Below are 24,533 nucleotides of genomic sequence, written 5' to 3'. Positions count from 1 at the left end.
CAGCATGGCTAGCTGAGGAATTCTGTGTCAAGTGTTAAAGTTACCAAGTTGGAGACCCCTGGTTTATATTAAAATAAGCCCAGATCGGACAAGCTACTTTCCGTTAGGTTGCGGGAGCCCACACCACACACCAAAATGACAATTGGAAGGCGGCAAACTAGCACATGATCATCACACCTGAGACTAAAGGGAACTGCAACCCTGCCATCTCCAACCTGGGCTGCCAAACTGCCTGGAATTAAAATCTCAACACTGTCCAGGTCGCATGACTTCTGGCAAGGCTGTCTGGGAGCTGTAGTCCCAGCAGAGAGTAGTATGGACACGCGTCTCCTATCCACACCTGCCCCTTTGTATCCCTAGTTCAGTGTTTCTCAACCTTGGCAACTTTAAGGGGACAGACGGACTTCAACTCCCAGAATTCTCCAGCCAGCATGCTAATGAACATGCTGGCTGTGGAATTCTGGGAGTTGAAATCTAGACATCTTATAGTGGTGAGGAATGGTCCATGGTGGCTGGGAATTCTGGGACCTGAAGTCCAGAGAAAGTGGTGAGGAATAGTTTCTTGTGGTTGGGGAATTCTGGGACCTGAAAACCAGACACAGTGGTGAGGAATGGTTCCTTGTAGCTGGGGAATTCTGGGACCTGAAGACCAGACACAGTAGTGAGGAATGGTTCCTTATGGCTGGGGAATTCTGGGACCTGAAGACCAGACACAGTGGTGAGGAATGGTTCCTTGTGGCTGGGGAATTCTGGGACCTGAAGGCCAGACACAGTGGTGAGGAATGGTTCCTTGTGGCTGGGGAATTCTGGGACCTGAAGACCAGACACAGTGGTGAGGAATGGTTCCTTGTGGCTGGGGAATTCTGGGACCTGAAGACCAGACACAGTGGTGAGGAAGGTTTCATGCGGGCTGGGGAATTCTGGGAATCGAAGTCCACAAGCCTTAAAAGTGGCAAGGTTGGATGCACGAGCAAACTCTCCTGGTGTTGTAGAAGGTTTATTGAGCAGGAAGCTTGCAGCTAATGGTTCAGTCCTCGTTGGCCACGTGTTGCTGTTTGTAAGAATCCAGGCAGAACTTGGTGCCGGCTACCAAGGAGACGGCCAGCATGGCTGTGGCGACCCAGGGAGGTTCCGTCAGGTGGTTAGCAGACGGGTTGAGCCTGGATGGGGGAAGAGGGAACATCGAAGGGTGAAGAACGGCAAGCCGACTTGGTTCACAGCAGCTCTGCCCTCTTAGCCGCACAACTTCCAACAGGGGAAGCTCTTAACTCACTCTGCCAAGATTGGCAAATGAGTCTGATCATCTGGCAGGGCTGGCATAGTCCTCCACTTACAGCCATTCGTTTAGTGACCAAAGTTACAACAGGACTTTCAAAACTAGCTTGTCCTAGCATGGACAACCATCTCAGGCCATGTGATCAAATTTTGGGCCATATATTTACAACGGTTCACGTGATCATCATTGGCGACCTCATCATTCTCAGCTTCCGACAAAGCCAATGGGGTGATCCAATGTAGCTTTACCACCACGTGATTGGCTTGACAAAAGTGATTCCCCTAACGCCCATGGCGTAAAGGTCATAAAACCGGGCGTGACTCGCTTAACGATCGCCTTGTTTAGCAACGGAAATTTGGGTCCTGATTGTGGTCCTACGCCGCAGATCCCCTGCACAGGCCCGCCTGTCTCAAGTTGAGGAATGCCGTATCTTTGCACGCACATATCACACAATTTATATTAGAGCCGAGGGGGCACAGTGGTTAGGAGGGAGTATTGCAATCTTAACTCTGCCCATTGCCTGGAGTTCGATCCTGACCGGCTCAAGACTCAGCCTTCCATCCCTCTGAGGTCGGTAAACTGAGGAACCAAATTGCTGGGGGCAGTAGGCTGACATTGTAAAGCACTATGGAGGTAGTCCTCAACTTGCAACCACAACTGAGGCCACAATTTGTGTTGCTAAGTGAGACAGTTAAGTGAATCACTGTGGTGGCTTAGTAATCCCGCCTTCCCCATTGACTGTCAGAAGGTCGCTAAAGGGGATCACATGAGCCCATCCCGGGTCATAAGTATGAAGCAGAGGACAAGCATCTGGATTTGGGGGGTGCTGCAAAGATCTTAACTGAAAAACGGCCGTGCGCCCCTTTTTTTCAGTAACTTTGAACGGTCGCTGAGCGAGCTGTTGTAAGTCGAGGACTACCTGGATAGAGAGGTTTTCCACTTGGCATCTGGCCACCCCAGTCCCTGCTCACCAAGCCAGAACATTTTTGGGTAGCTTCCTCTGGTCCTGATGTTTGCAGTAGCATCTCCTGGGGCACGAATCGGCGACCTGAAACGCCGGCCAGTGGTGGGCCCGAGATCGGTCGGCCTCCGGATCTCGTTCGGCACTAGGCTGGGGGTAAGAGGCATCTTGCTCGAGGCTGGTGGGCTTGTCCAGAGGAAGAGAACGGTCCTAGACAGATAATGAGCTACAGGTGAACTGGTTTCTATCCTGTCCCAAGCGGCTAACAAGAGATACCATCAGTATCAAGGTAATTTAAGGTGGTTCTGACAAGTGTCGTCGGCATCTTCATATCCGGTTACATATGTGCGGCAAGCCACTCCCACAAAGGAGGCCACACCCACAGAGTAGGTTCGAACAATTTTTGAAACCCACCACTGCCAGGATCGGTTAGGTGAGATTGGCGGGGGAGATATTCAATAAATAAATCTCCCTTTTAAATGTTCAAGGAACGAGGCTGAACATTTGGGAACCAACCCTCTTGGGAGGGGCTAACAAAGGATGCCTCTGGCTCCCTCCTCCCCACCCCTCTATACAGGATGTCCTAGGAGGGGCTACCCTGAACGCTGCGAAGGAAGCGTCCTGCCCTGTCCCTCATCCGGGGACCAAGGAAGTCCCAAATATTTTCAGGCTAGAAAAGAGTCAGGATCAGGAGTGGTAATAATCACTTACCTTCCCTACCGGTTCACGAATGTGAGTGCGCGCTTTAGCAATAGCAATAAGCAGTTAGACTTATATACCGCTTCATAGGGCTTTCAGCCCTCTCTAAGCGGTTTACAGAGTCAGCATATCGCCCCCAACAACAATCCGGGTCCTCATTTTACCCACCTCGGAAGGATGGAAGGCTGAGTCAACCCTGAGCCGGTGAGATTTGAACCACCGAACTAGCAGTCAGCTAAAGTAGCCTGCAGTACTGCACTCTAACCACTGCGCCACCTCGGCTCTCTTTAACCTTCCGCCCATGCGCTTTGCCTACATGGAGGGCCTTAAATGGGATGTGGTAGGCCCTGGGCGGGTGGGCTGAGCCACCCGCGAATTCCGCTGTCGTTTCAGGCAAACTGGTCCAAAGCTGGCCAGGATCGTGTCTAAAACTTTCTTGAGTTTCGCCCACATAACACCGATCCTCCGTGAGCTGCACTGGCTACCTGTCGATCTCCGGGTGCACTTCAAGGTCCTACTCACCACCTATAAAGCGCTCCATGGTAGTGGATCTGGCTATCTGAGAGACCGCCTTCTGCCAATTACCTCCCTGCGTCCCATCAGATCGCATAGAGTTGGCCTCCTCCGTATTCCATCCGCCAGTCAGTGCCGACTGGCGACTACTCGGAGGAGAGCCTTCTCTGTTGCGGCTCCGACACTATGGAACAATCTCCCCGTGGAGATTCGTACCCTCACCACCGTCCAGGCCTTCCGCACAGCCCTCAAGAACTGGCTAGCCCATCAGGCCTGGGGATAAATCTACTTTCGCCCATCCCAAATGCTGAGTGAATGTTGAGTTTTACTGTTTAATTTATTTTTGTTCACATTTCTTTTTGTATTGTCCTACACTTCCCTTCCTTTTTGATTGTAAGCCGCCCTGAGTCCCCTCAGGGAAAAGGGCGGCCTATAAATGTCCAATAAATACCAAAAAAAATACCAAATTGATAGAAAGAGAAGTAGATTGGGGGGGATTGGATAGAGGGAGGTGGAGGGAGGGAGGGAGGGAGGGAGGGAGCCAGGCCTGGCCAAATCAACCGGACTCACCAAAGCTTCCCCGAAATAAAACGGCCTCGCGACCTTTTCGAACGGCGGGAAAGGAGGGACGCCGTCTAACCGCAGCTGGGAGTTCATCCCGAAAGTGCGGGGCCACTGCTTCGCTCCTTTCCCCTTCAACAGTTTCCCTTTCTGCTGGCCTGAAGGTTTGAGCTTCTCCTTCGATTTGGGAACGGCCAGGCTTTGCTTACGGACCTTGGGCCTGGTTTGAGTTGCAGCTGGCACCTTGGGGTCCACCGTGGGCTCCAACAAAGCGCAGGCCGGGGCCCAGAGGTAGATGGAAGAAACCTCCAGGGTCTCCTGGGAAGCAGGCTGACCTGGGCTTACAAACTGCACCGGGGGCGGATCGTCCGCCAGTGGCGTGATGGCGTGCTGGGCAGCGCAGGACGAGAGGCCCTTAATGGGGGACCTTTCCTTGGCCCCCTCTTCCAGATCTTGGGACCTCCTGCAGGATCTCTGGGGGCTCCCGTTGATTTCCGGCCCCATGGCTTGTTCCAACAAGAGGGTAGTCACTGGTTGGGAGGCACCGCCGACTTCTGCCCCTTTGACCATAGGGCTGGGCAAATCGATGCAGTTAGCCGCAGCTTCCTCTCCGGCCCCTGGCGCCTCGTCCAGTAACATCTCGCTCTCGTCGTGCACTAACCAATCGCATTTCGTGTCGCTGCTGAGGAAGGCGACCACTTGGGACACGGCAGTGCCAAATTTGGGCAGCTTTCTACCCTGGCTTTTACGGCGCTGGGGGTACGGAGTTGGGGGACGGGGCCTCTGCCATTCAGCCCGCTTGGGGTTGTTGGTGGACAGTTCCTCGAAGAAGGTGACCACCTGTTGGGTGGGAGTGGCCGGGCCCGATTCCTTGGGGGCCACTTTTTTGATGTGCTCCAAGAATAGCTGGCGGAGGGGGGAGAACTCGTCCGAATTGTTCCTCTCCGGCCCCTTGAAGCATGGCAGCTTCTTGCCCGCGGGGCTGAGGTGCTGCAAAGCTTTCGGCAGGACGGGCGCAGGGCTGGCGGGTGGCTTCTTCTGCGGGCACTGCTTCAAGACGTCGGCGTAGGAGATGCCGGAGGAAATGACACTGGGCTTCTGTTTGACGATGCTGGGCGGCCACTGTCCCGGTTGGATGGTCACTCTGTAGAAGAGGTTCACCCCTTTGTCCAGAAATTCCTGATATATGGATTCATAATTGACTGCTTCCGGTCCTGCAGCTTCCGCGTTCGCCTCCGCCTTGGCGTGGCTCCCCGGAGGGCCCTGAAGCTTCTCCGGCAGGGTGTTGGAGGGGTTTTCCCAATCCATGGACAGTTGGGCAGGACCAGCTAGCCCTCGGAAGTCCCCGTCGCTCCCAGGGCGCTGTCCGGAGGTCTGGTCTGCTCCTTCTCCTTCTGGCCAGTCCCCCATGACAGCGGGACCTTCTTCATGCCCGGCGGAGCAACAGAGCCAGGAGGTACTGGCCTGAAGATATTCTTCTCATTGAGGGGTCTACAGCCTGGACCTCCCAGGTTGTCCTCAACCGTCTTCAGCAGCTCCAGGCTGTGTATTGCTCCCCCTGCCGGTTTCTTGGTGGAAGCCGGAAGTTCTGGTTGGTGCTCCTCATTCTCCACACCTTCCTTACTGCTCGTTTTAATGTGCTGAGTCCAACACCCCTGAGTTTCCACCTTCGGTGGCTCTCCTCCTGGGCTCATTTCGGCTACTTTGGCGGGCTGAAGTAGCATTCCTCCCGCGTTCTTGGCAAGGTGGACATTCTCTGCTTTGGCCTTCCCTCGGGTCGGAGCCTTCTTGGCGCTCGAATCTTGGGGGTCAGCTGGCGGAGGGGGCCTGAGCGCCATCTTCAGGCCTTTGGGGTCCTCGGGGAGCCCCTGTCCGCTGGGAAGATCAGCCCTGCTGAGACAGGACAAGCCCCACTTCTCCGTCCCCGGGTCCTTGTCGCAAAGGCTGGCATCTTTCATCCCGCCACTGACGGGGTTCTGGGTCCACATGGAGGACAGCTTGAGCTTGGATTTTTTGGAATGGTTCTTCCCCATCTCTGCCGTTCCGGTCTGCCGGTCCCCTCCCCCTGGCTCGCTGCTCAGCGTCTGGCTGACCCCTTTATGTTCAGGGACCGGAGGACCAGGGGGCCGGCTGCCCAAATCATGTTTGCTTCGGTTTAACTCCCGTTCGGACTTGGTCGTGTCCGGGTGCGTTTTCTCCACCGCGTCTTTGACAGATTCTGATTCTTGGGCGGCTTCGGATTGAATATTGCCCATTATAGTCAGTCATCCTGCAGAGACAAAGGTGGGTGTGAGACACCGGGAGGAGGGGTTTGCAGGGGAGGGGGGATTTGGGGAGGGGGCTAATGCGGCCCAAGGTAGAACTTGGGACGGGGCAAAGGGGGGGGGGGTTGTTGGAATTCCAGGACTTCCAACTACATGCAAAATATAGCAGCAAAACAAGAATTCAGTTCACATGAATACACTCAATTTTGGCAGCTTGATGATGGGTGAACTCCAACTCCCAGAATTCCCCAGACAGCTAAGCTACCTGGGGAATTCTGGGAGTTGAAGTTCTACCCATCTTCAAGCTGCCGAGTTGGGAAATAATGCTTGAATACAGGTAGTAATAATCGATCTACAACAGTTTATTTAGTGACCATTGAAAGGTAAAGGTTCCCCTCGCACATATGTGCTACTCATTCCTGCCTCTAGGGGGCGGGTGCTCATCTCCGTTTCCAAAGCTGAAGAGCCGGCGCTGTCCGAAGACGTCTCCCGTGGTCATGAGGGCCAGCATGACTCAATGCCGAAGGCGCACGTAACACTGTTACCTCCCCACCAAAGGTGGTTCCTATTTTTCTACTTGCATTTTTTACCTGCTTTGCAAAGCAAAGCTGGCTGAGGAACTCTGGGAGTTGAAGTCACAAGTCTTAAAGTTGCCAAGGTTGGAGACCACTGATCTACAGGGTCACGGCAGGAGACCCTATACTAGGGATTCGAACCGCCGAACTGCCGACCTTCTGATCGACAAGCTTAGCGTCTTAGCCACTGAGCCCCTTCTGACCCAATGTTCCATATCTCCGGGGCTGCCCCAAAGGAGAGGTGGGGGGGGGTCAACCTAGTCTCCAAAGCACCCGAAGGCAGGACAAGAAGCAAGGGATGGAAACTAACGAAAGAGGGAAGCGACCTGGAATTAAGGAGGAATTTCCTCCTGACGGTGAGAACAATCAACCTGTGGAACTGCTTGCCTCTGGAAGCTGTGACTGCTTCAACAATCGTGGGTTTTTTTAAAGAAGAGAATGGGACGTCAGTTTGTCCGAAATACTACAAGTCTCCTGCTTGAGCACGGGGTTGGACTAGAAGACCTCCAAGGTACCCTTCGCACTCTGTCATTCTGTTATGCTGACCCCATTCACAGATGAAGGACCCTTGGTTGGTTAGACCTCTCCGGAGGAGTCACAAAACCAGGCCCGGAGATGATAGCCCCCCACCCCCCACCCCGACCCACCCCCTCTTCGGGTGGGGGAAAGGGAGGGGCATTTCTCTCTTGATCCCGCCCCCTGGAGGCTGAACCTCCCCTTTCCCGCCCCTTTTCACCACGCTTGCCCCCTACCCACACACGGGGGGGGCTTTAGCCCCCTCCTCCCAAATCCCGCCCCTCCCTCTCACCGTCTAGCTGCTCCGGACGGAGCTGGGGAAATGGACGGGTGGGCGGGGCCGCAACGGATATAACGGGCGCCCCGCCCCCTGAGACCCCCACCCACCCACCTACCCACTCCCCCCCCCCCTTCCTCGCGGCGTTCGCGGCGGCCGGGCTCCCTTGCGCCGCTCGGCCAGGGGAGAGCGCCCTGGCCCCGCGTCTTGCAAGCGCTGAGTCGTGTGTGCCTTGGTTACGCAGCGCCGGCAGCCGCGCTTAGGTAAGCGCCCGCGTGTGCAGTCGGAGCAGCTGCTCGGGGCACCTGGAGCATCGAGAGGCTGCAGCGGAGAAGAAGAGGAGGAGGAGAAGAGGAGGAAGAAGAAGAAGAGGAGAGGAGGAGGAGGAGGAAGAAAAAGAGGAGGAGGAGAAGGAGAAGGAAGAAAAAGAGGAGGAGGAAGAGGAGAAGGAGGAGGAAGAGGAGGAGGAGGAGGAAGAGGAGGAGGAGAAGGAGGAAGAGGAGGAGGAGGAAGAGGAGGAGGAAGAGGAAGAGGAGAAGGAGGGAGAAGAGGAGGAATAAAAAGGGGAGGAGGAGGAGGAAGAAGAAGAAGAAGAAGAGGAGGAGGAGGAGAAGAAGGAGAAGGAAGAAAAACAGGAGGAGGAGGAAGAGGAGAAGGAGGAGAAAGAGGAGAAGGAGAAGGAGGAAGAAGAAGAAGAGGAGGAGGAGGTGAAGGAGAAGAAGGAGAAGGAAGAAAAGAGGAGGAGGAGGAAGAGGAGAAGGAGGAAGAGGAGAAGGAGGAAGCGAAGAAGAGGAGGAGGAGAAGGAGGAAGAAGAAGAGGAGGAGGTGGAGGAAGAAGAGGAGGAGAAGAAGAAGAGAAGGCGGATCGGCCATCCTTGCTTAACTCCATGCTGCGGCATCGCTTACCGGGAAAGGCTTAAAGCCGGCAAGGAAGGGGCGGGCGCCGTTGGCCGGGGCCGCCGCTTTGGGGAGCGAATTCCACAGGTGAGGCGTGCTCGGGGCCGGGTCTTTTCGGGTCGCCGGTCCAGCCTGGAGAGGAGGAGGAGGAGGAGGAGGAGGATTGGGCGCGCGTGATGCGGGCCGCGCGTAGAGCCCCCCCCCAAGGGATGGAAATGGGCGCCAGATCTCCGCAGCCCACCCCCTCCCCTCCCTCGAGGTCAGCCGGGTTGGGTCCCCGGTCCTTGGACTTATGATGGATGGCCTTGTATGGCTTTCCAGGGAGGGGGGTCCGGTGTGTATCTGGGGGAGAGGGCGTCCCGTCTCCTTGCATGGCTTTCCAGCACGAGGGTCCGGCATATATCTGGGGCAGGGGGTTTCCAACCTTCTTGCATTTCTTTCCAGCACCAAGGTCCAGTTTGTGTGTGTGGATGGGGGTTGTGTATGGGGGTCTCATCTCCTTGCATTTCTTTCCAGCACGGGGTATATCTGTGGGAGGGGGTTTGCACTCTTCTTGCATTGCTTCCCAACACAGTGGTCCGCTGTGTCTGGGCTGGGAAGGTCCCATCTTGGTCTCCCCTCTAGCAGGAGAGGGCGCTGGGTCCCAACAGCCTCTGAGAAACCCCTCTTCCTTTCGATGGGGTCCCCCCCCCCCCGCATTGGCATGGTTTACTGGCTGCCCTTTGCCCTTCCGCTGCTGGATGGGGGGTGGATCCCCCTGAAGAAAGGCTTGGCCAGGGTAGGGGTGGGTGGGAACACTCCTTCCTGGGCTAGATCAGTGGTTAATTGCCCAGGAGTAAGCCGGGACTTTCCCTGCCAGCTGCCTTAGGTCGTGGCGAAGAGCATTTAGATGGCATCTTGGCAAAAGGAGTAAGGGGGAGGGGGCTTTTAAGAGCTTTTCCCGGCATACCTGGGACTGTTGTGATTTGTCATTGGCTGAGGGAGCTGTACATCTGGCAGAGGGCCGTGTTTCTCTCCCCCCCCACCCCCCTTGATGGGTGAGATCAAGAGAAGGAGCTGGTCAAGGGAAGACTTGACAACTCGGGTAAAGGAGGGAGATGGGCACCAGGGATGCCCAGCCCCTCAGCCACAGCAGCTCCGTGGAAGATGCTGGAAATGCTCATTCTCAGCCCGGCCTACTCCGCAGGATTGGGGTGTGTTAGTTGTGCTCCTATACAGGGAAGAAGCTGTAAGGTTTTATTACTTTTAATCGTGATTTAAAAACCCCGTATCTTTTTCCTTCGGTTTGCAAGGTTTCGTGGCTAAGGCTCTGTCAAAATGTGGCGAAGGGACTCTGGTGGTATTTGGAGGAGCGGTCACCAAGCGGTGGTCCGCGAGAAAATTATTTGCATTTTTGAAATTGCACTAAATACGATTTTATTTTATTTTTAAATTCGTTTAGTGGTCCACAGGATTTAAAATGGTGAATTTAGGGGTCCCTGACGTCCAAAAAGTTGGTGATCCCTAGTTTGGAGAGCCTATTCTCAATCCATAAATGCAGGTAGTCCTCGATTTACAACCGCAGTTGAGCCTCCAATTTATGTGGTTAAGCGAGACGGTGGTTGTGAGCCTTGGCCGCATCCTGGAACTTTTCTTCCCATCGTCATTCAGGGAAGCACTGCAGTTGTTAAGTTAGCACCTTTGGTTTAGGTTTATGGTTTATTGGATTTATATGCCGCCCTTCTCCCAAGGACTCAGGGAGGCGTACAACATTAAAAGAAACACATAATACAAAAGTTAAAAAGAAATTAAATAGGATATCCCAAACTCATTTAAAATTGACAATGACATTTTTTTTAAAAATTCAAATTAAAATTAACAGTGATCAATACTTTGTTTTGTTCAGGCCAGGCTGGCTTGCTGGAAAAGCCAACTTTTTAGGGCGCGTCGGAAGGACCGGAGGTCGGGGAATTATACGAAGCTCCGGGGGCAGCTCATTCCAGAGGGAAGGGGCTCCCACAGGGAAGGCTCTCCCCCTGGGGGGTCGCTAGCCGACACTGTCTGGCCGACGGCACCCTGAGGAGGCCAACTCTGTGGGATCGCACTGGACGGTGGGAGGCTACCGGTGGCAGTAGGTGGTCTCGCAGGTACCCTGGGCCTAAGCCATGGAGCGCTTTAAAGGCCATAATTAGTACCTTGAATCGCACCCGGAAGATAACCAGCAACCAGTGCAGGCCGCCTAAAAGGGGTGTCACATGGGAGCACCTGGGTGCCCCCCATGATAACCCACGCAGCCGCATTCTGGACCAGTTGAAGCTTCTGGGTACTCTTCAAGGGCAGCCCCATGTAGAGAGCGTTACAGTAGTCCAGCTTTAAACGGTTGTTAAGCGCATTTGGCTTCCCCATTGACTTTGCTGGTCAATGTGAACCCGGGACACTGCAACTGTCGTAAAGATGAGCCAATGGCCAAGTGTCTGAATTTTGATTGTGCGACCTCGGGGATGAGGCAATGGTCATACGTGTGAAAAACGATCACACTCAAGGTCACTTTTTTCGGCACGGTAACTTCAAACGGTCACTAGGGCAAATCGTTGTAAGTTGAGAAACTAGCTGTATATGTGGAGTGTTGCATGAGGCGAGTTAGAAGCGAGAGAGAGAGAAATCCTATCAGGGTTTGAAGCTTGGTTTTTTTGGTCCAACATCCTTGTGGAGTCTGATTTCCTCAACTGGCCTACCTCGCAGGGCTGGCAGCTTTCCAGACCAGCCCTGAGATCAAGAGGAAGGACAGGATTAGAACTTGGTGGGGGATATTTTAAGCACCGGTTAAGGCAATGGGTGCCAGCAGGGTGTAGCGGCAGCCAAAAAAAGCCAATCCAATCCTACGTTGCATGAACAGAGGGATACCATCAAGATCAAGGGAGGTGCTAATACCACTCTATAAAGCCTTAGTAAGGCCACACATAAATACTGCATCCAGTTTTGGTCACCACACTATAAAAAAGACTTTGAGACTCTAGAAAGAGTGCAGAGAAGAGCAACCAGGATGTTTAGAGGGCTGGAGGCTAAAACACACGATGAACGGTTGCAGGCAGGCAGGCAGGCAGGCAGACAGACAGACAGACAGATAGATAGATGTGGATAGATAGATAAAAGAGATAGATAGATAGGTAGGTAGGTAGGTAGGCAGGCAGGCAGGCAGGCAGACAGACAGAAAGACAGATCTATCTATCAGATCTATCAGATTGGATGGATGGATGGATGGATGGATGGATGGATGGATGGATGGATGGATGGATGGATGGATGGATAGATAGATAGATAGATAGATAGATAGATAGATAGATAGATAGATAGATGATAGATAGATAGATAGATAGATAGATAGATAGATAGATGATAGATAGATAGATAGATGATAGATAGACAGGCAGACAGAAAGACAGATCTATCTATCAGATCTATCAGATTGGATGGATGGATGGATGGATGGATGGATGGATAGATAGATAGATAGATAGATAGATAGATAGATAGATAGATAGATAGATAGATAGATAGATAGATAGATAGATAGATGATGGATGGATGGATGGATGGATGGATGGATGTAGATAGGTAGGGAGAGAGAGAGGCCTATAGATAGACAGAAAGATCTATCTATCAGATTAGATAGGTAGGTAGGCAGGCAGGCAGGCAGGCAGGCAGGCAGGCAGGCAGGCAGGCAGGTAGGCAGAGCTCTAAGATCGATAAATGGATAAATAATTTGACCAGAAATTGCCAGCAGGCATTCTTTTCCATTATATACTGTACATATATAAAATTTGGACTGCCAAACTGGGCCTTCTCAGTGGTGGCTCCTTCTCTGTGCAACCTCATTCCCCTGAAGTACGACTGCTTTTTTGTAAGACTCTAAAAATGTGGTTTGTCCAGCGGGCCCCGGGAGACAGAACCGATCAAGTGACTGACTTGATTGTTTACAGCAGGTCTTCGGCTTACGGCCACCATTGAAACCACACACACCCCAATTTCTGTTGCTAAGTGAAACATTTGTGAAGTAAGCTTTGCCCCCGTCCTCCCCCCCCCCCGTTTATGACCTTTCTCGCCATGGTTGTTCAGTGAATCGCTGCAGTCGATAAGTTAGTAACTCAGGTTGCTAAGTGAATCTGGCTTGCCCCGAACCTCAGCTTGCCAGAAGGTCGCAAAAGGGGATCACAAGAGCTCGGGATGCACGGCAACGGTCATAATGATGAACCCGTTGCCAAGCAGCTGGATTTTGATCACGTGATCGTGAGGCTGCTGCTGTTAAGTGTGAAAAATGTATGTTATGTTGTATGTACATTGAGAGCCGGAAACAATTTTCTTGTGTGTCTAATCACAGTTGGCCAATAAAGAATTCTACTCTATTCTATTGTATTGTATTCTACTCTACTCTACTCTAAATTCTTCATTATTCTATTCTACTCTAAATTCTTCATTATTCTATTCTATTTTATTCTAAATTCTTCATTATTCTATTCTATTTTATTCTAAATTCTTCATTATTCTACTCTAAATTCTTCATTATTCTATTCTATTCTACTCTACTCTAAATTCTTTATTATTCTATTCTATTCTACTCTACTCTAAATTCTTCATTATTCTGTTCTACTCTAAATTCTTTATTATTCTTCTATTCTACTCTAAATTCTTCATTATTCTATTCTACTCTACTCTAAATTCTTTATTATTCTATTCTACTCTAAATTCTTCATTATTCTTCTATTCTACTCTAAATTCTTCATTATTCTATTCTATTCTACTCTACTCTAAATTCTTTATTATTCTATTCTACTCTAAATTCTTCATTATTCTTCTATTCTACTCTAAATTCTTCATTATTCTATTCTATTCTACTCTACTCTAAATTCTTTATTATTCTATTCTACTCTAAATTCTTCATTATTCTTCTATTCTACTCTAAATTCTTCATTATTCTATTCTATTCTACTCTACTCTAAATTCTTTATTATTCTATTCTACTCTAAATTCTTCATTATTCTATTCTACTCTACTCTAAATTCTTCATTATTCTGTTCTACTCTAAATTCTTTATTATTCTATTCTACTCTAAATTCTTTATTATTCTGTTCTATTCTATTCTACTCTACATTTTTCATTATTCTACTCTATTATATAAATTCTTCATTATTCTATTCTATTCTATTCTATTCGACTCTACTCTAAATTCATTATTCTATTGACTCTACTCTAAATTCTTCATTATTCTATTCTGAATTTATTTGAATTCTGAATTCTATTCTATTCTAGTCACATTTTTTTCCGGTGCCGTTGTAACTTTGGTCACTAAACGGACCGTTGTAAGACGAGGACTCCCTGTAGTTACTGCTGTGGGGGATGGGAGGGGTGGGTTGTTTTTTTTTTTTTTACGAGATACGATACGGTGGATTTTTTTTAAAACCGCAAACCGCCCAGCGTGTCGTCCCGTGTGCAAATCGGGCTTGCTGTAAAAATTGGCTGGATCAAGAAATAAACGCACGGAGAAAGCCAGCAAAGCCCCCCCCCCCTCGCCCCCAGCTCTTCTTCCTTCCCCCATCTTTGGTTTAAAATTGATTGTTTTGGGGGGGGGGTTGCAACCCCTTTGCCAAAGCAGCTTCATGTTCATTAAGAGAAGAAGCTTCGACTCGGGAACCAGCATCTTAACACCCCCCCCTTACACACACACACACACACACACACACACACACACACACACACACACACACACACATCATCCAGTCACTGCTACCCCTCCCAGCTCAGTCACACCCGCATTTTCTGCAGCAATTTCCATTCTCTAGCTTCTCCCCACATCCCATCCCTGGGTCTATATTACAATTTCTATCTTCCCAGGGCATTAGGACCAGGTAGAAATCCCCCCCCTACCACTTTTCCTCCCCCCCCATTTCTCAGGTTTAGATTCTTGCCCCCCCCACTTCCCCCCATATTTTGGCCCTGGTGTAAATAAACCCCTGTCTTTGCCCCCCCCTCCCCATTTGGGGGGGGTTAGTACTTCTGCCTGCAGCAGCTGTGCCATTGGGGCAGGTGGAAAGGAGTTGGAGGGAGGGAGGGAGGGCCAGGTTCTCTAGGGAGGGGGGGAGAGGGGGCTGAGTTGGGGGGGGGAGAGTTACCAGGCTTAATGTGCTCCCCTCCTGGGGGGGGGGAGGGGAAGAAATGGCTGCTATTTTTCCCATCCTCTATATAGTATGACCACCGACGTCAGCCTATATATATATATATATATATATATATATATATATATATATATATATATATATATATATATATATATATATATATATATATATATATATATATATATATATATATATATATATATATATATATATATATATATATATATATATATATATATATATATATATATATAGTATCGACCCCTTCTCTGTGCGTTCAGGTTGAACTGGTGCGTGGGTCATTCTCCTCCGGTGTGGGACTATGCCAGCCCAAAGCCCCAGCTTCAACCACAGTCCATCCTCAGTGAGTTGATTTATCTCCTTATCTTATGTGGGTGGAGGGGTGGGTTTCCTCCCTCCTTTTTTTTCCCCTTTCCCTTCCCTTCCCCCCCCCACCACCACCACTCTGAATAATTCGCCTTCCTGCCTCTTATTAACGATGCATTATTTTAAGAATGAAGGGGGATTTTGCTGCCTTCTCCCTTCTAAGCCGCGGGAGATCTCAAAGCTCCATTCATAAAAAAAAAAGAGAGAGAGAGAGAAAAAAATCCGCAGGGTTTAAAAGCCCCCCCCTTTTTTCCCCATTTTTTTTAAAAAAAATTTTTTTAAAAAAACAATCTTCCTGGGGAGCCTCGTCTTTGATTTCTGGCATAGATATATATATATATTCAATCATTCTTGTTTTTTTTAAAAAATATTATTATTATTATAAATAATAATAATAATAATAATCCGCTGGTGGAACTGGAATTCTTTTTTTTTTTCTTCTTCTTCTTCCTTCCCTTTTCCTGCTTCGAATGATGTACTGTCTGCCGCCCGCGATGGTGGGTTTTTATCCCCCCTCCTTTATTTTTTTTCTCAATGAGCCTTTCTTTCTTTTTTGCCTTCGGAAAGATGAAGGTGGGTCTTCTCTCTCTTTTATGAATGGAATTCAATCCCACCCAAAAAAGCGACAGAGGGAGCGAGAGCAAGAGAGAGAGAGAGAAAGGGAGGAAGGAAGGGAAAGAGGGTGGGGGGTCTATTTGTTTGTGAATCGAAGCCACTCGAATCTGGATTCATTCATAAAAAAACAGCCAGGTTTTTTTTTATATATATATATCTATATCTATATCTGCAATGGCCGTGGTGGTGAGCTAATTTCTTTCTCTCCTACGTTTGCATGGGGTCTACGGGGGTGGGGGGATGGGGGGGGGCTCTTATGACTAATTTGTCACAGTAATAATTTTTTTTAATTGTTATTGTCTCAATCATTTTTTGAAACCCCTGGAGCTTCAAAGAAAGCATTTCTCTAAATCTTATTTTTTTTTTCCCTCTCTCTCCTGGGATGAATATCCATATTTGACTATTTTATGTCTTTGTGTGTGTGTGTGTAAATATTATATAGATATTATATATGTAATATCCCCCCCCCTCCCCATCCCTGTTCACCTGTTGTTTATTCAAGAAACCGGGACAAAGAACCTAGCCTAGGTCATGTGACCCTCCATTCACAAAAATCCAGACCAGGGTTTCCATTGAGATGGGTTGAAGGAACAGGCAGCCTAGCTTGGCCATAGAGAGAGCGTATTTTGTCTGAGCTTGCTCTGTAGCCCCAGCGAGGGAGGAGAAGAGGAGGAGGAGGAGGAAGACGAAGGAAGAGGAGGAGGAGGAGGAGGAGGAGGAGGACCACGACAACGACGAAAGGGGGCGAGTGGGTAGGTGGGTTTGCAGATCTCAAGGAAGAGACTGCTGACAGCTTTCAGCATCCTTTTCACTTCGAGGGGGAGGGGGCTACAGATTTTTATTCCTTCCTTCCTTCCTTCCTTCCTTCCTTCCTAAATATATACATCATCGCAGGCTACAATTCTGCACCAAGGTTTGAAACTGGAGATATATATATATATATATAGATATTGATGCACACATGCATAGGTGCAACGAATACGCATATATGGAAATATATATATATATATATTTCATACATGCCTGTGTTTGCCTATATATGTGGCCTAATCTTTGTAACCTTCTTTTGCATGTCGGAGGAAAAATGTTTTTTTTTCTTAAGTCTCGATCTTGAAAGGGAAAAAAGCCAGCACGATGCTGACTTTTCGTTTTGCTACTTGGCTTCCAAAGAGAGATGCTTTATTTTAAGGGTGGGTGGGTGGGTGGGTGGGTAGGTCGTATATTCATTGGTACGTGGTGGTGGGTGATCTCTTTATGATACGGTGCCCGGGCAGGAGACCTTGAGTGAGGCGGATGTGCCTTTTCCAGTGGGGATCGAATGCCAGGAGCTCAAGGGGTGTGCGTACGTTTTTCTGCAGTTGACATGATGGCTTGTTGTAGATGTCAGATTGCTGGCTTGTTTGGGTGTGTACCGGAGGGGCGAGGTGAGTGGGGGTGGGGGGACAGACGTACAGGTGGGGATTGAAGTGAGGCTGGCCAGGTGTCGGTTCCCGGCATGTTTTCCCAGCCCTTCGAAATCACACTGGCAGTTTTATCCCTACTTGACGAAGAGCCGTAAAAGTAAAAAAGCTTGGGGGAAAATGATGTGGGAAATTCACATTATTATTATTGTTATTGTTGTTATTATTATTATTATTATTATTATTATTATTATTGCTGTGGCTTGCTGGTTTCACCGTGTGTGTGTGTGTGTGTGTGTGTGTGTGTGTGTGTGTGTGTGTGTTTCTCTCTCTCTCTCTGTGTAGGAGTTTAAAATCTTAGAAAATAAAAAGAAAACCTCTTTGACATTAGAAAATGGGGGGTTTTGCTTTAGTTCGGTGTGCCTTTTCGTGAAATGGAAAAAGGGTCGTGTTTCAGGGAGCCTTTTAAAAAAGACTTTAAAAAAAAATTTTTTTAAAGGGGGAGAGAGAGAGAGAATTCTTCTCTTTCCCCTCCTTTTTCTTCCTCTGACCACCAAAACGAGGAATACGTGTCTTCACTTTGCTTCTTGATCTTGTAATACATAATGTCGCTTTCCATGGCAACGCGTTGTGATGTCACCTGGATGTTGAAAATACTGTGAGATAGATATAGATAGATAGATATGGATAATATTGGGGATTGATATTTCTAAGGGGTTTTTTTTCCTCTCTCTCTCTCTCTCTTTCTTTCTCTCCCTGGCCCTTTGGAGGGAACCAACCAGCCATTTCTCTTCGATTTTTGAGGATGGCCCAAACATCTCTGGAACAGCCGGCACTGCTGCAAATTTTGGATGGGTGGGTGGGGAGGCACAATATTTTGGGGTGTTCGAAGATCCCTTTCGTCTGGCGGTGTCGATCTGGGTTCGCTTTTTTTTTCTCCTCCTCCTCTCGTAGACTTCTTTCCTCTTTGCGCCAGGAAAACATCAAATATGATCGAAAGGCTCCAAAAACAAGAAATGAGGTGGAGAGGGGGGGGGGTCTCACCTCGCCTCCTTTTCCTTCCCCATTTTGGTTTCACCTTTTCCCAAATATTGTTTTTTTTTTTCTTTTTTTCTTTTCAAAGGTTGTTGGTGGAGTTCCTTCAAAGATGGCTTGTCTTTAGCCTGGGATTGTGATGCAATTTTTTTCTGTAAGCTGGTTGGTTGGTTGGAATCAATCCTTCCTTCCTTCCTTCCTTCCTTCCTTCCTTCTTTCTTTCTTTCTTTCTTTCTTTCTTGGAAGTTTATTTTTCAGGATAACGAGGCTGTCTTTTTTTCCAAGCCTGTGAGCCGATACTAAAAAGAGGATTCTTGTCTTGGCTACGAAAAACCAGGTTTGATAGTTAGAGTTGAGCTTGGGTAGAGTCAAGATCTGCGCAGGTGCTCAAGCCTTGGAATTAATTTTGGGAAGAGATTAAAGAACCGATGGCCACCACCAATCTCTGGCAGCACCTCAAAACCTCCTAAGTCTTGAGAGTCCCCTTGGCTCAAGGGACATCTTGACCAAAGCTTCGTAACCCTCCAAGAAATTCATGCCAACCTTCACTTACATTGGAGAAAATCGACACCAGCTTAAATGGTACCACACCGAGCTCTTATCTGTTTTGTAACGACAACTCAGCCTTAACTCAGCCCTTTCGGGCTGCCATGCTCGGCCGTTATCTGGTTTTAGGGACATAATTAAGAAATATTGAACTATTTTTTTTTTCCAAATTCCTGTTTTTGTTTTTTAAAGTAATTTTTTTTCATCCGAAGGGCTTAAGGAAAGGCGTGGATAGTTGAAAGTGTTCCTTATTTTCCGGTCTTCCCTGCCCAGGGCGGAAAGCCTCTTGCAAGGAAAGCTGCAGTGGGACGTGGAGGCCTTCGCCCACCCATCCCCAAAAAACCAGGAAAACATCTCAGAAGAAAACATGGATTGAATTCCGGAAGTAGATAAACCTCATTGCATAAGTGGACGGTGATGGTTTTATCCCGGCTGATCTGTGAAATGGGCGTAGCAGTTTTTCCCAGCGTGACGCCCTGCCCATAATTTTCCAAATTTTGCGGCCAGCTGCTCAAATGCGTTTATTGTTATTTGGGGTGTGTTCCTCTGGTCCAGTGGAAATTGTCATCTCAAAGAGGCAGGGTTATCCTTTCGATTTGAAGGAGTCCCTTTTCCTTCCTTCCTTCCTTCCTTCCTTCCTTCCTTCCTTCCTTCCTTCCTTCCTTCCTTCCTTCCTTCCCTCTTTCCCTCCCTCCCTCCCTTCCTATTTTTATAGATAATTTTTGAGCCAGCCCAGCATTGAAAAGAATACATAGACGATCCTCTCAATTTTAAAAGGTCCCTTCCTCTTTTCCTTTCCTTTCCCTCTCTTTCCTTCCTTCCTCTCCTTCCTGCCAACTCTCTCCTTTCTCCTTCCTTCCTTCCTCTTTTTATAGATAATTTTTGAGCCAGCCCAGCATTGAAAAGAATACATAGACGATCCTTTCAATTTTAAAAGGCCTGTTCCTCCTTCCTTTTCCCTCTCTTTCCTTCCTCCCTCCCTCTCCTTCCTTCCTTCCTTCCTTTCCTTCCTTCCTTCCTTCCTTCCTTCCTTCCCTCCCTCCCTCCCTCCCTCCCTCCCTCTTTTAAGGCCAGCTCAGCATTGAAAAGAATGTGTGTGTGTGTGTGTGTGTATGTGTGTATATATATATATATATATACACACACACACACACACATACATACATACATACATATATGTACATATATATACATATATACACACACACATACATACATACATACATATATGTACATATATATACATATATATACATATATATATTAGATTTTTACAACCCCTGGTAAGCCCCAATTATGGGAGGAAGCTAACTGCTATACTAGTCTCCCTTTATTTATTTATCAGCACAAATAAAACACACACACACATACACACACACACATATATATATGTTGTAATTGTGCTGATAAATAAATAAATATATATACACACAAACATACATACACACACACATACACACACACACACATACATACACACACACACACACACACACATACATACATACATACAATGCTCAAGCAAGCCTCAGGTACAAAGCAGAATTTTTTTCCACCAATGTTCCAGATCTTCCCATCATCCCCATCCAGAATGACCACTGGGTCACATTGTTTCTCAATGCTTGGCTGGCTAGGGAGTTCTGGGAGTCGAAGTCCACATCTCTTAAAATTGCAAACCTTGAGAAACCCTGATGCAACTAGCATATTTGGAGGTCCCTTACTTGAATAAAAGCAAACTCAGGGGTAGAATAGATCCGTGATGGCAAACCTATGGCACGCATGTCAAAGGTGGCACGCAGAGCCTTCTCTGTGCCCATGTGCACCGTCGCCAGCTGCACTTCTGATTTCTGGCCAGCTGATTTCTTTGCGGGTGCCAGAGCACTGGAAAACGGACTGAAAAAACGGCAAAAAAAAACCCCAGGATATTGCTGGGCCATTTTTCAGGCCAAAAACAGCATGCAAAACCGTCCAGAAAAAGCTCCAAAAACACTCTGAAAATGGCCCGGAAAATGGCCAAAAACAGCCATGCGCATACCAACCAGCTGGTTTTTAGCTTTCTGGCATTCTGGCACACACGCGTGCATGTACACGTATTCCGGGGTGGGCACTCGGTACCGAAAAGGTTTGCCATCACTGGAATAGATCATCTATACTGGGACGGGGGGGTGGGGGGGAAGCAGACGGACGGACAAAAATACTTTTAAAAAATCCATGCCGCAATTAGCCACGCTTTTGGCCTCACCGTCATGAAGGCGATGAAAATCATCTGATGTGACTTGATGGTCCTACCCTTCCACCCACCCACACAACAACTCCATCATCTTTTAATCTTTGCACTCGACTATCTCCGAGATCGGAGTCTGTATTCAGGCTGATTGCCCGAGGAGGCCTCCAATCTTGACAGATCTCTTTTGAGAAATGGATGTCAATCTTCGTTTCCCTTTTGAATGTGTAACTTCTGGGATTTCCATCCCCTGCTCCTTAAAAATCTTGGCTCTTCTAGATCTCTAGCTGGGCCTTTCCACCTGGCTGGAGAATCAAGGACCATTTGTGAGGTCCTTGATGCTCTCTCTCTGAGTTTGATGGTTTCCTTGCAGACGTTTAATTACCAAACTAGGCAACATCATTAACGCCGGAAGGGAGTGGGGTTTGCGGAATGGAGGACAGGAAGAGGAGGAGGAGGAGACTGTGGGCTCCTTGCCGTTCTATGAGTTTTCTTACAGACGTTTCATTACCCAACTAGGTAACATTATCAGCGCTAGCTGGGAGTGGGGTTGGCTCTCTGTTTGTAAACCACACCCCCTACGGGCACCGATGAAGTTAACCTAGTTGGGTAAAGAAACATGTGATCCTGGGGAGGCTCTGCAATAGTCGTAAGTGTGGGAAACGGTCTTAAGTCACTTTTTCCCAGTGCCGTTGAACCATTGTAAGTCGAGGAGACAGAGACAGAGAGAGAGAGAGAGAGAGGGAGAGAGAGAGAGTCTGTGTGTGTGTGTGTGTGAGTGATTCTCACCTGGGTCAATACAATCTATCCTTCGCGGGGGGTGGGGGGTCCTTCTCACCCATGCGGCAGAGTCCCTCTTGAAGGCGTCGAAGAGGCCGTCAAATCATTTATTGATTCACTTTAATTATTTGTCAAATTGACTGGCTGCCCCTCTTACCACAGGGCAAGAAAGCCGGGGGGGGGGGGTGAAGGCGGTGAGTTGAGTTGGTATTTTTTAGCAGAAAGGGGTCCTGTTTTTTTCCCAAGAGCCCATCTTCCTGACTCTAAAACTCTGGAGCCTTGTTTAAGAAATAAAAACCAAACAAGGAATATAACACCCACTCACACAGACAAGCATCTCTCCAGCATCCAGGAGGAACTGAGATGCTCAGAATTAGCCTAGCACGCCGAGTTTTGCTTCGGAAGCCATTATTCAGGGTTTCCTTAACCAAAGTTCTACGCCTGGCCTTTCCTGGCACAAGTTTAACGCAGTAGCCAGGGCTGCGAACGAGTTATCTGGTTTTTCCTTTTTTTGCCATTCGTTTGCATTTCTTTCAAATGCTTCGTTTCTCGTGTGTTGTTTGTTCCTCGGCTGGGTGATGTGTCCATTGTGGTCTTCCCCTTTATGCGTTTAATCTGTTTGCCATAAACGCAGTTTCTCTCTCCCACCCACCCCCCTGCCCCGAACTCAGCTGCTAGTTTCATTCCCGCGTAGTGCCCTGTTTGCTGGCGGATACGTTTGTGTCTCTGTGCGTGTTATCGTGCCACTTAGTTCTCAGAAGGCACCTCTTTGTTACACGGAGATAGTTGGAGAGCAGCCGACAGGGGGGAAAAAAATTGAGGGGTGGGGTAGTAATGGACAGCGTCCATCCTGGGCAAGAGAATTAAAATGGCTTAATAGGTTTTAATGAGCAAAAATCATAAGCTGGGGAAAAGAGGTTTGACGTCATTAAACAGACTGTAATACAATTTTTAAAAAAATCTTTCTTTGCAGAAGGGAAAGGAGAATATAAGGAGAGAGGAATATTGTTAATGTAATCTAAAGATTTCACTACAGATTTTATTTATTATTTTGAGTGTGCAGGATAAAAACCGATGGATGATCAGCTAAAACTAATTTGATTTAATGCTCAGAGAAGTCATTTCTTTCTTTCTTTTTTTCTTTTTCTTTCTTTCTTTCTTTCTTTCTTTCTTTCTTTCTTTTTTTCTTTCTTTCTTTCTTCCTTTCTTCCTTCCTTTCTTTTTTCTACTTTGGATTTTCCCTACATTTCTATTCCGGCATGTTGCCTTAATAAGGAATTATTATTTTTTAAAATGCATATCGTAGATAAGATTTGAACTGCACAAACAGGAGCTTTTGAAATCACATTTCTTCAATGGGTTTATTTTATTATTATTTTGTGTTTTTACTCCAAACCTGGGGTAACATGCATCTATATTTGATTGAAACAGAAACGGTTAATTAGGAGATAGCTGATCGCTGACAGATTTGTTGAGAGCGTTCGTTTTCTGTTTATTTCCTAAATAAGAATGATTATAAAATGATTCAGGCTTACTGAAGAAGAGGGGGAATTGCGTGACTCCTACATGAAATAAATTCTAGAATTCTTGGTGGAGGCTGAAAGGTTCCCCCAAATAATGCAGGATGCTTTGAAATCCAGCCCAGCCATTATATACCACAAATTTGTCGTTTGCCTCGATCTTGCGACCGATTCACGGTCGCTGTTCCAGCCTTTACAAACTTAGTGCCTTCCAGATGTTTGGGCTTCGACTCCCAGAATTCCAGGATGGGGATTTGGAAGGCAAACATCTGGAAAGATTGGGGGAAACTGGCATGGATGCATTCTACCCAGGGAGTGTTGGAGGCAGGCCTTCACGATGGAATTTAAATTTTCTTGGGGAAAAAGAAATCTGCCGTTTTAAATTTCCTGTTTTAAATTTAAATTCCTTTTTAAAAAAGCGGGGGGGGGGGGCTGGATAGGGTTACTCCGCTTGATCTATCTAGAGACGATGAAATTAAATGTTTGCTTGCCAAACAAGATGGCCACCATCTTTAGCTGCCTTTTTTGGTGATTTCGGTAAATCGATTGTGAATTAAGAAAGCCTCCGCCAGCTTTGCTTTTTAATGGACAGGGATCTCGAGGGTCTTATTTGGAGAAGAGAAGCAATCTGGGATTAAAGAGACACTTCCCGGCCGTGAAGACGATTAACCAGTGGAATGGCTTTCCTTGTGGAAATTGTGGGTGCTTCAACACTGGAGGCTTTTTAAGAGGAGACGGGACACCCCCTTTGTCTGAAACGGTTGAGGGTCTCCTGCTTGAGCAGGTGTTTGGACTAGAGGACCTCCAGAGACCCCTTCCAGCTTTATTCGGATTGATCAATTGATCAGCCCAAAGGACGTTCCTGTTCGTTTTGTGGCCGCTCTGCCGAGAACAAACGCTAATGGAGAACCACCTACTCCGGGGTTGGATGGTGGGGAGGTGATGTCAATCGGCAAAACCGATGCGAAGGCGGAGAATGGCACGGGTTTGCTTCCATTTTTGCCAAGGGAGGTGGGTAAGAAATGTTCTTTCTGGGCCACCTCCCGAGCAGAAGAGGTGGATCTTAACCAGAGGGAAGTTTGATGCTCAATATATATTTTATGAGCTTGTAGGATGTCTGGAGCACGTGGTAAGCTCTGAGCTGGTGGCCTGGGAGAGGAATCTTGACGTGGGCACAGACCCGGGAATGTAGATGATGATCCAGAGGTGTCCAAAGTGAAATGATGCGTTAGCTTAGACCTAAAATGAACCTGATCCTTTGCTGGTAGAAGTTGGCGGCTTGTATCCTCTGAGTAACAGAATAACAGACTTGGAAGGGGTTTTGGAGGTCATCTA

At 48.0% G+C, this 24,533-nt stretch overlaps 2 protein-coding genes across 2 annotated transcripts in view; one reads left to right on the top strand and one right to left on the bottom strand.

The window, feature by feature from the left end:
- Nucleotides 1-1,010: 1,010 nt before the first annotated feature.
- Nucleotides 1,011-6,265, bottom strand: GGN (gametogenetin). The gene is made up of 4 exons (XM_087727950.1): nucleotides 5,372-6,265; nucleotides 4,020-5,279; nucleotides 2,248-2,447; nucleotides 1,011-1,160 (listed from the first exon to the last, which is right to left on the bottom strand). Exons 1-4 carry the CDS (start codon nucleotides 6,263-6,265, stop codon nucleotides 1,028-1,030), a joined length of 2,487 nt encoding a protein of 828 aa, XP_087584076.1. The 3' UTR covers nucleotides 1,011-1,027.
- A 2,232-nt stretch (nucleotides 6,266-8,497) lies between these two features.
- SPRED3 (sprouty related EVH1 domain containing 3) overlaps nucleotides 8,498-24,533 on the top strand; it is a 28,527-nt gene continuing 12,491 nt past the window's right edge. Inside the window, exon 1 of the mRNA XM_087727714.1 lies at nucleotides 8,498-8,626. The gene's annotated coding sequence lies outside the window, so the exon portion shown is untranslated. The remainder of the gene's footprint in view (nucleotides 8,627-24,533) is intronic.

This window comes from Thamnophis sirtalis, unplaced genomic scaffold (assembly GCF_051295495.1).
Source record: "Thamnophis sirtalis isolate CommonGarterSnake01/CBP01778 unplaced genomic scaffold, rThaSir2_p1.2 scaffold_13, whole genome shotgun sequence".
In the NCBI taxonomy this organism is placed as follows: domain Eukaryota; kingdom Metazoa; phylum Chordata; class Lepidosauria; order Squamata; family Natricidae; genus Thamnophis; species Thamnophis sirtalis.
Note: the sequence above shows the minus strand (reverse complement) of the source record. Positions and strands in the feature narration are given on the sequence as shown.

Excerpts from the sequence above, each read along its gene's own strand:
- GGN (XM_087727950.1), bottom strand. The coding sequence starts at position 6,265 with ATGGGCAATATTCAATCCGAAGCCGCCCAAGAATCAGAATCTGTCAAA. Across the intron at positions 2,448-4,019 it reads TTTATTTCGGGGAAGCTTTG|GACCGTTCTCTTCCTCTGGA; the intron begins GTGAGTCCGGTT and ends TTATCTGTCTAG. Across the intron at positions 1,161-2,247 it reads CCCAAAAATGTTCTGGCTTG|GCTCAACCCGTCTGCTAACC; the intron begins GTGAGCAGGGAC and ends TCCCCCATCCAG.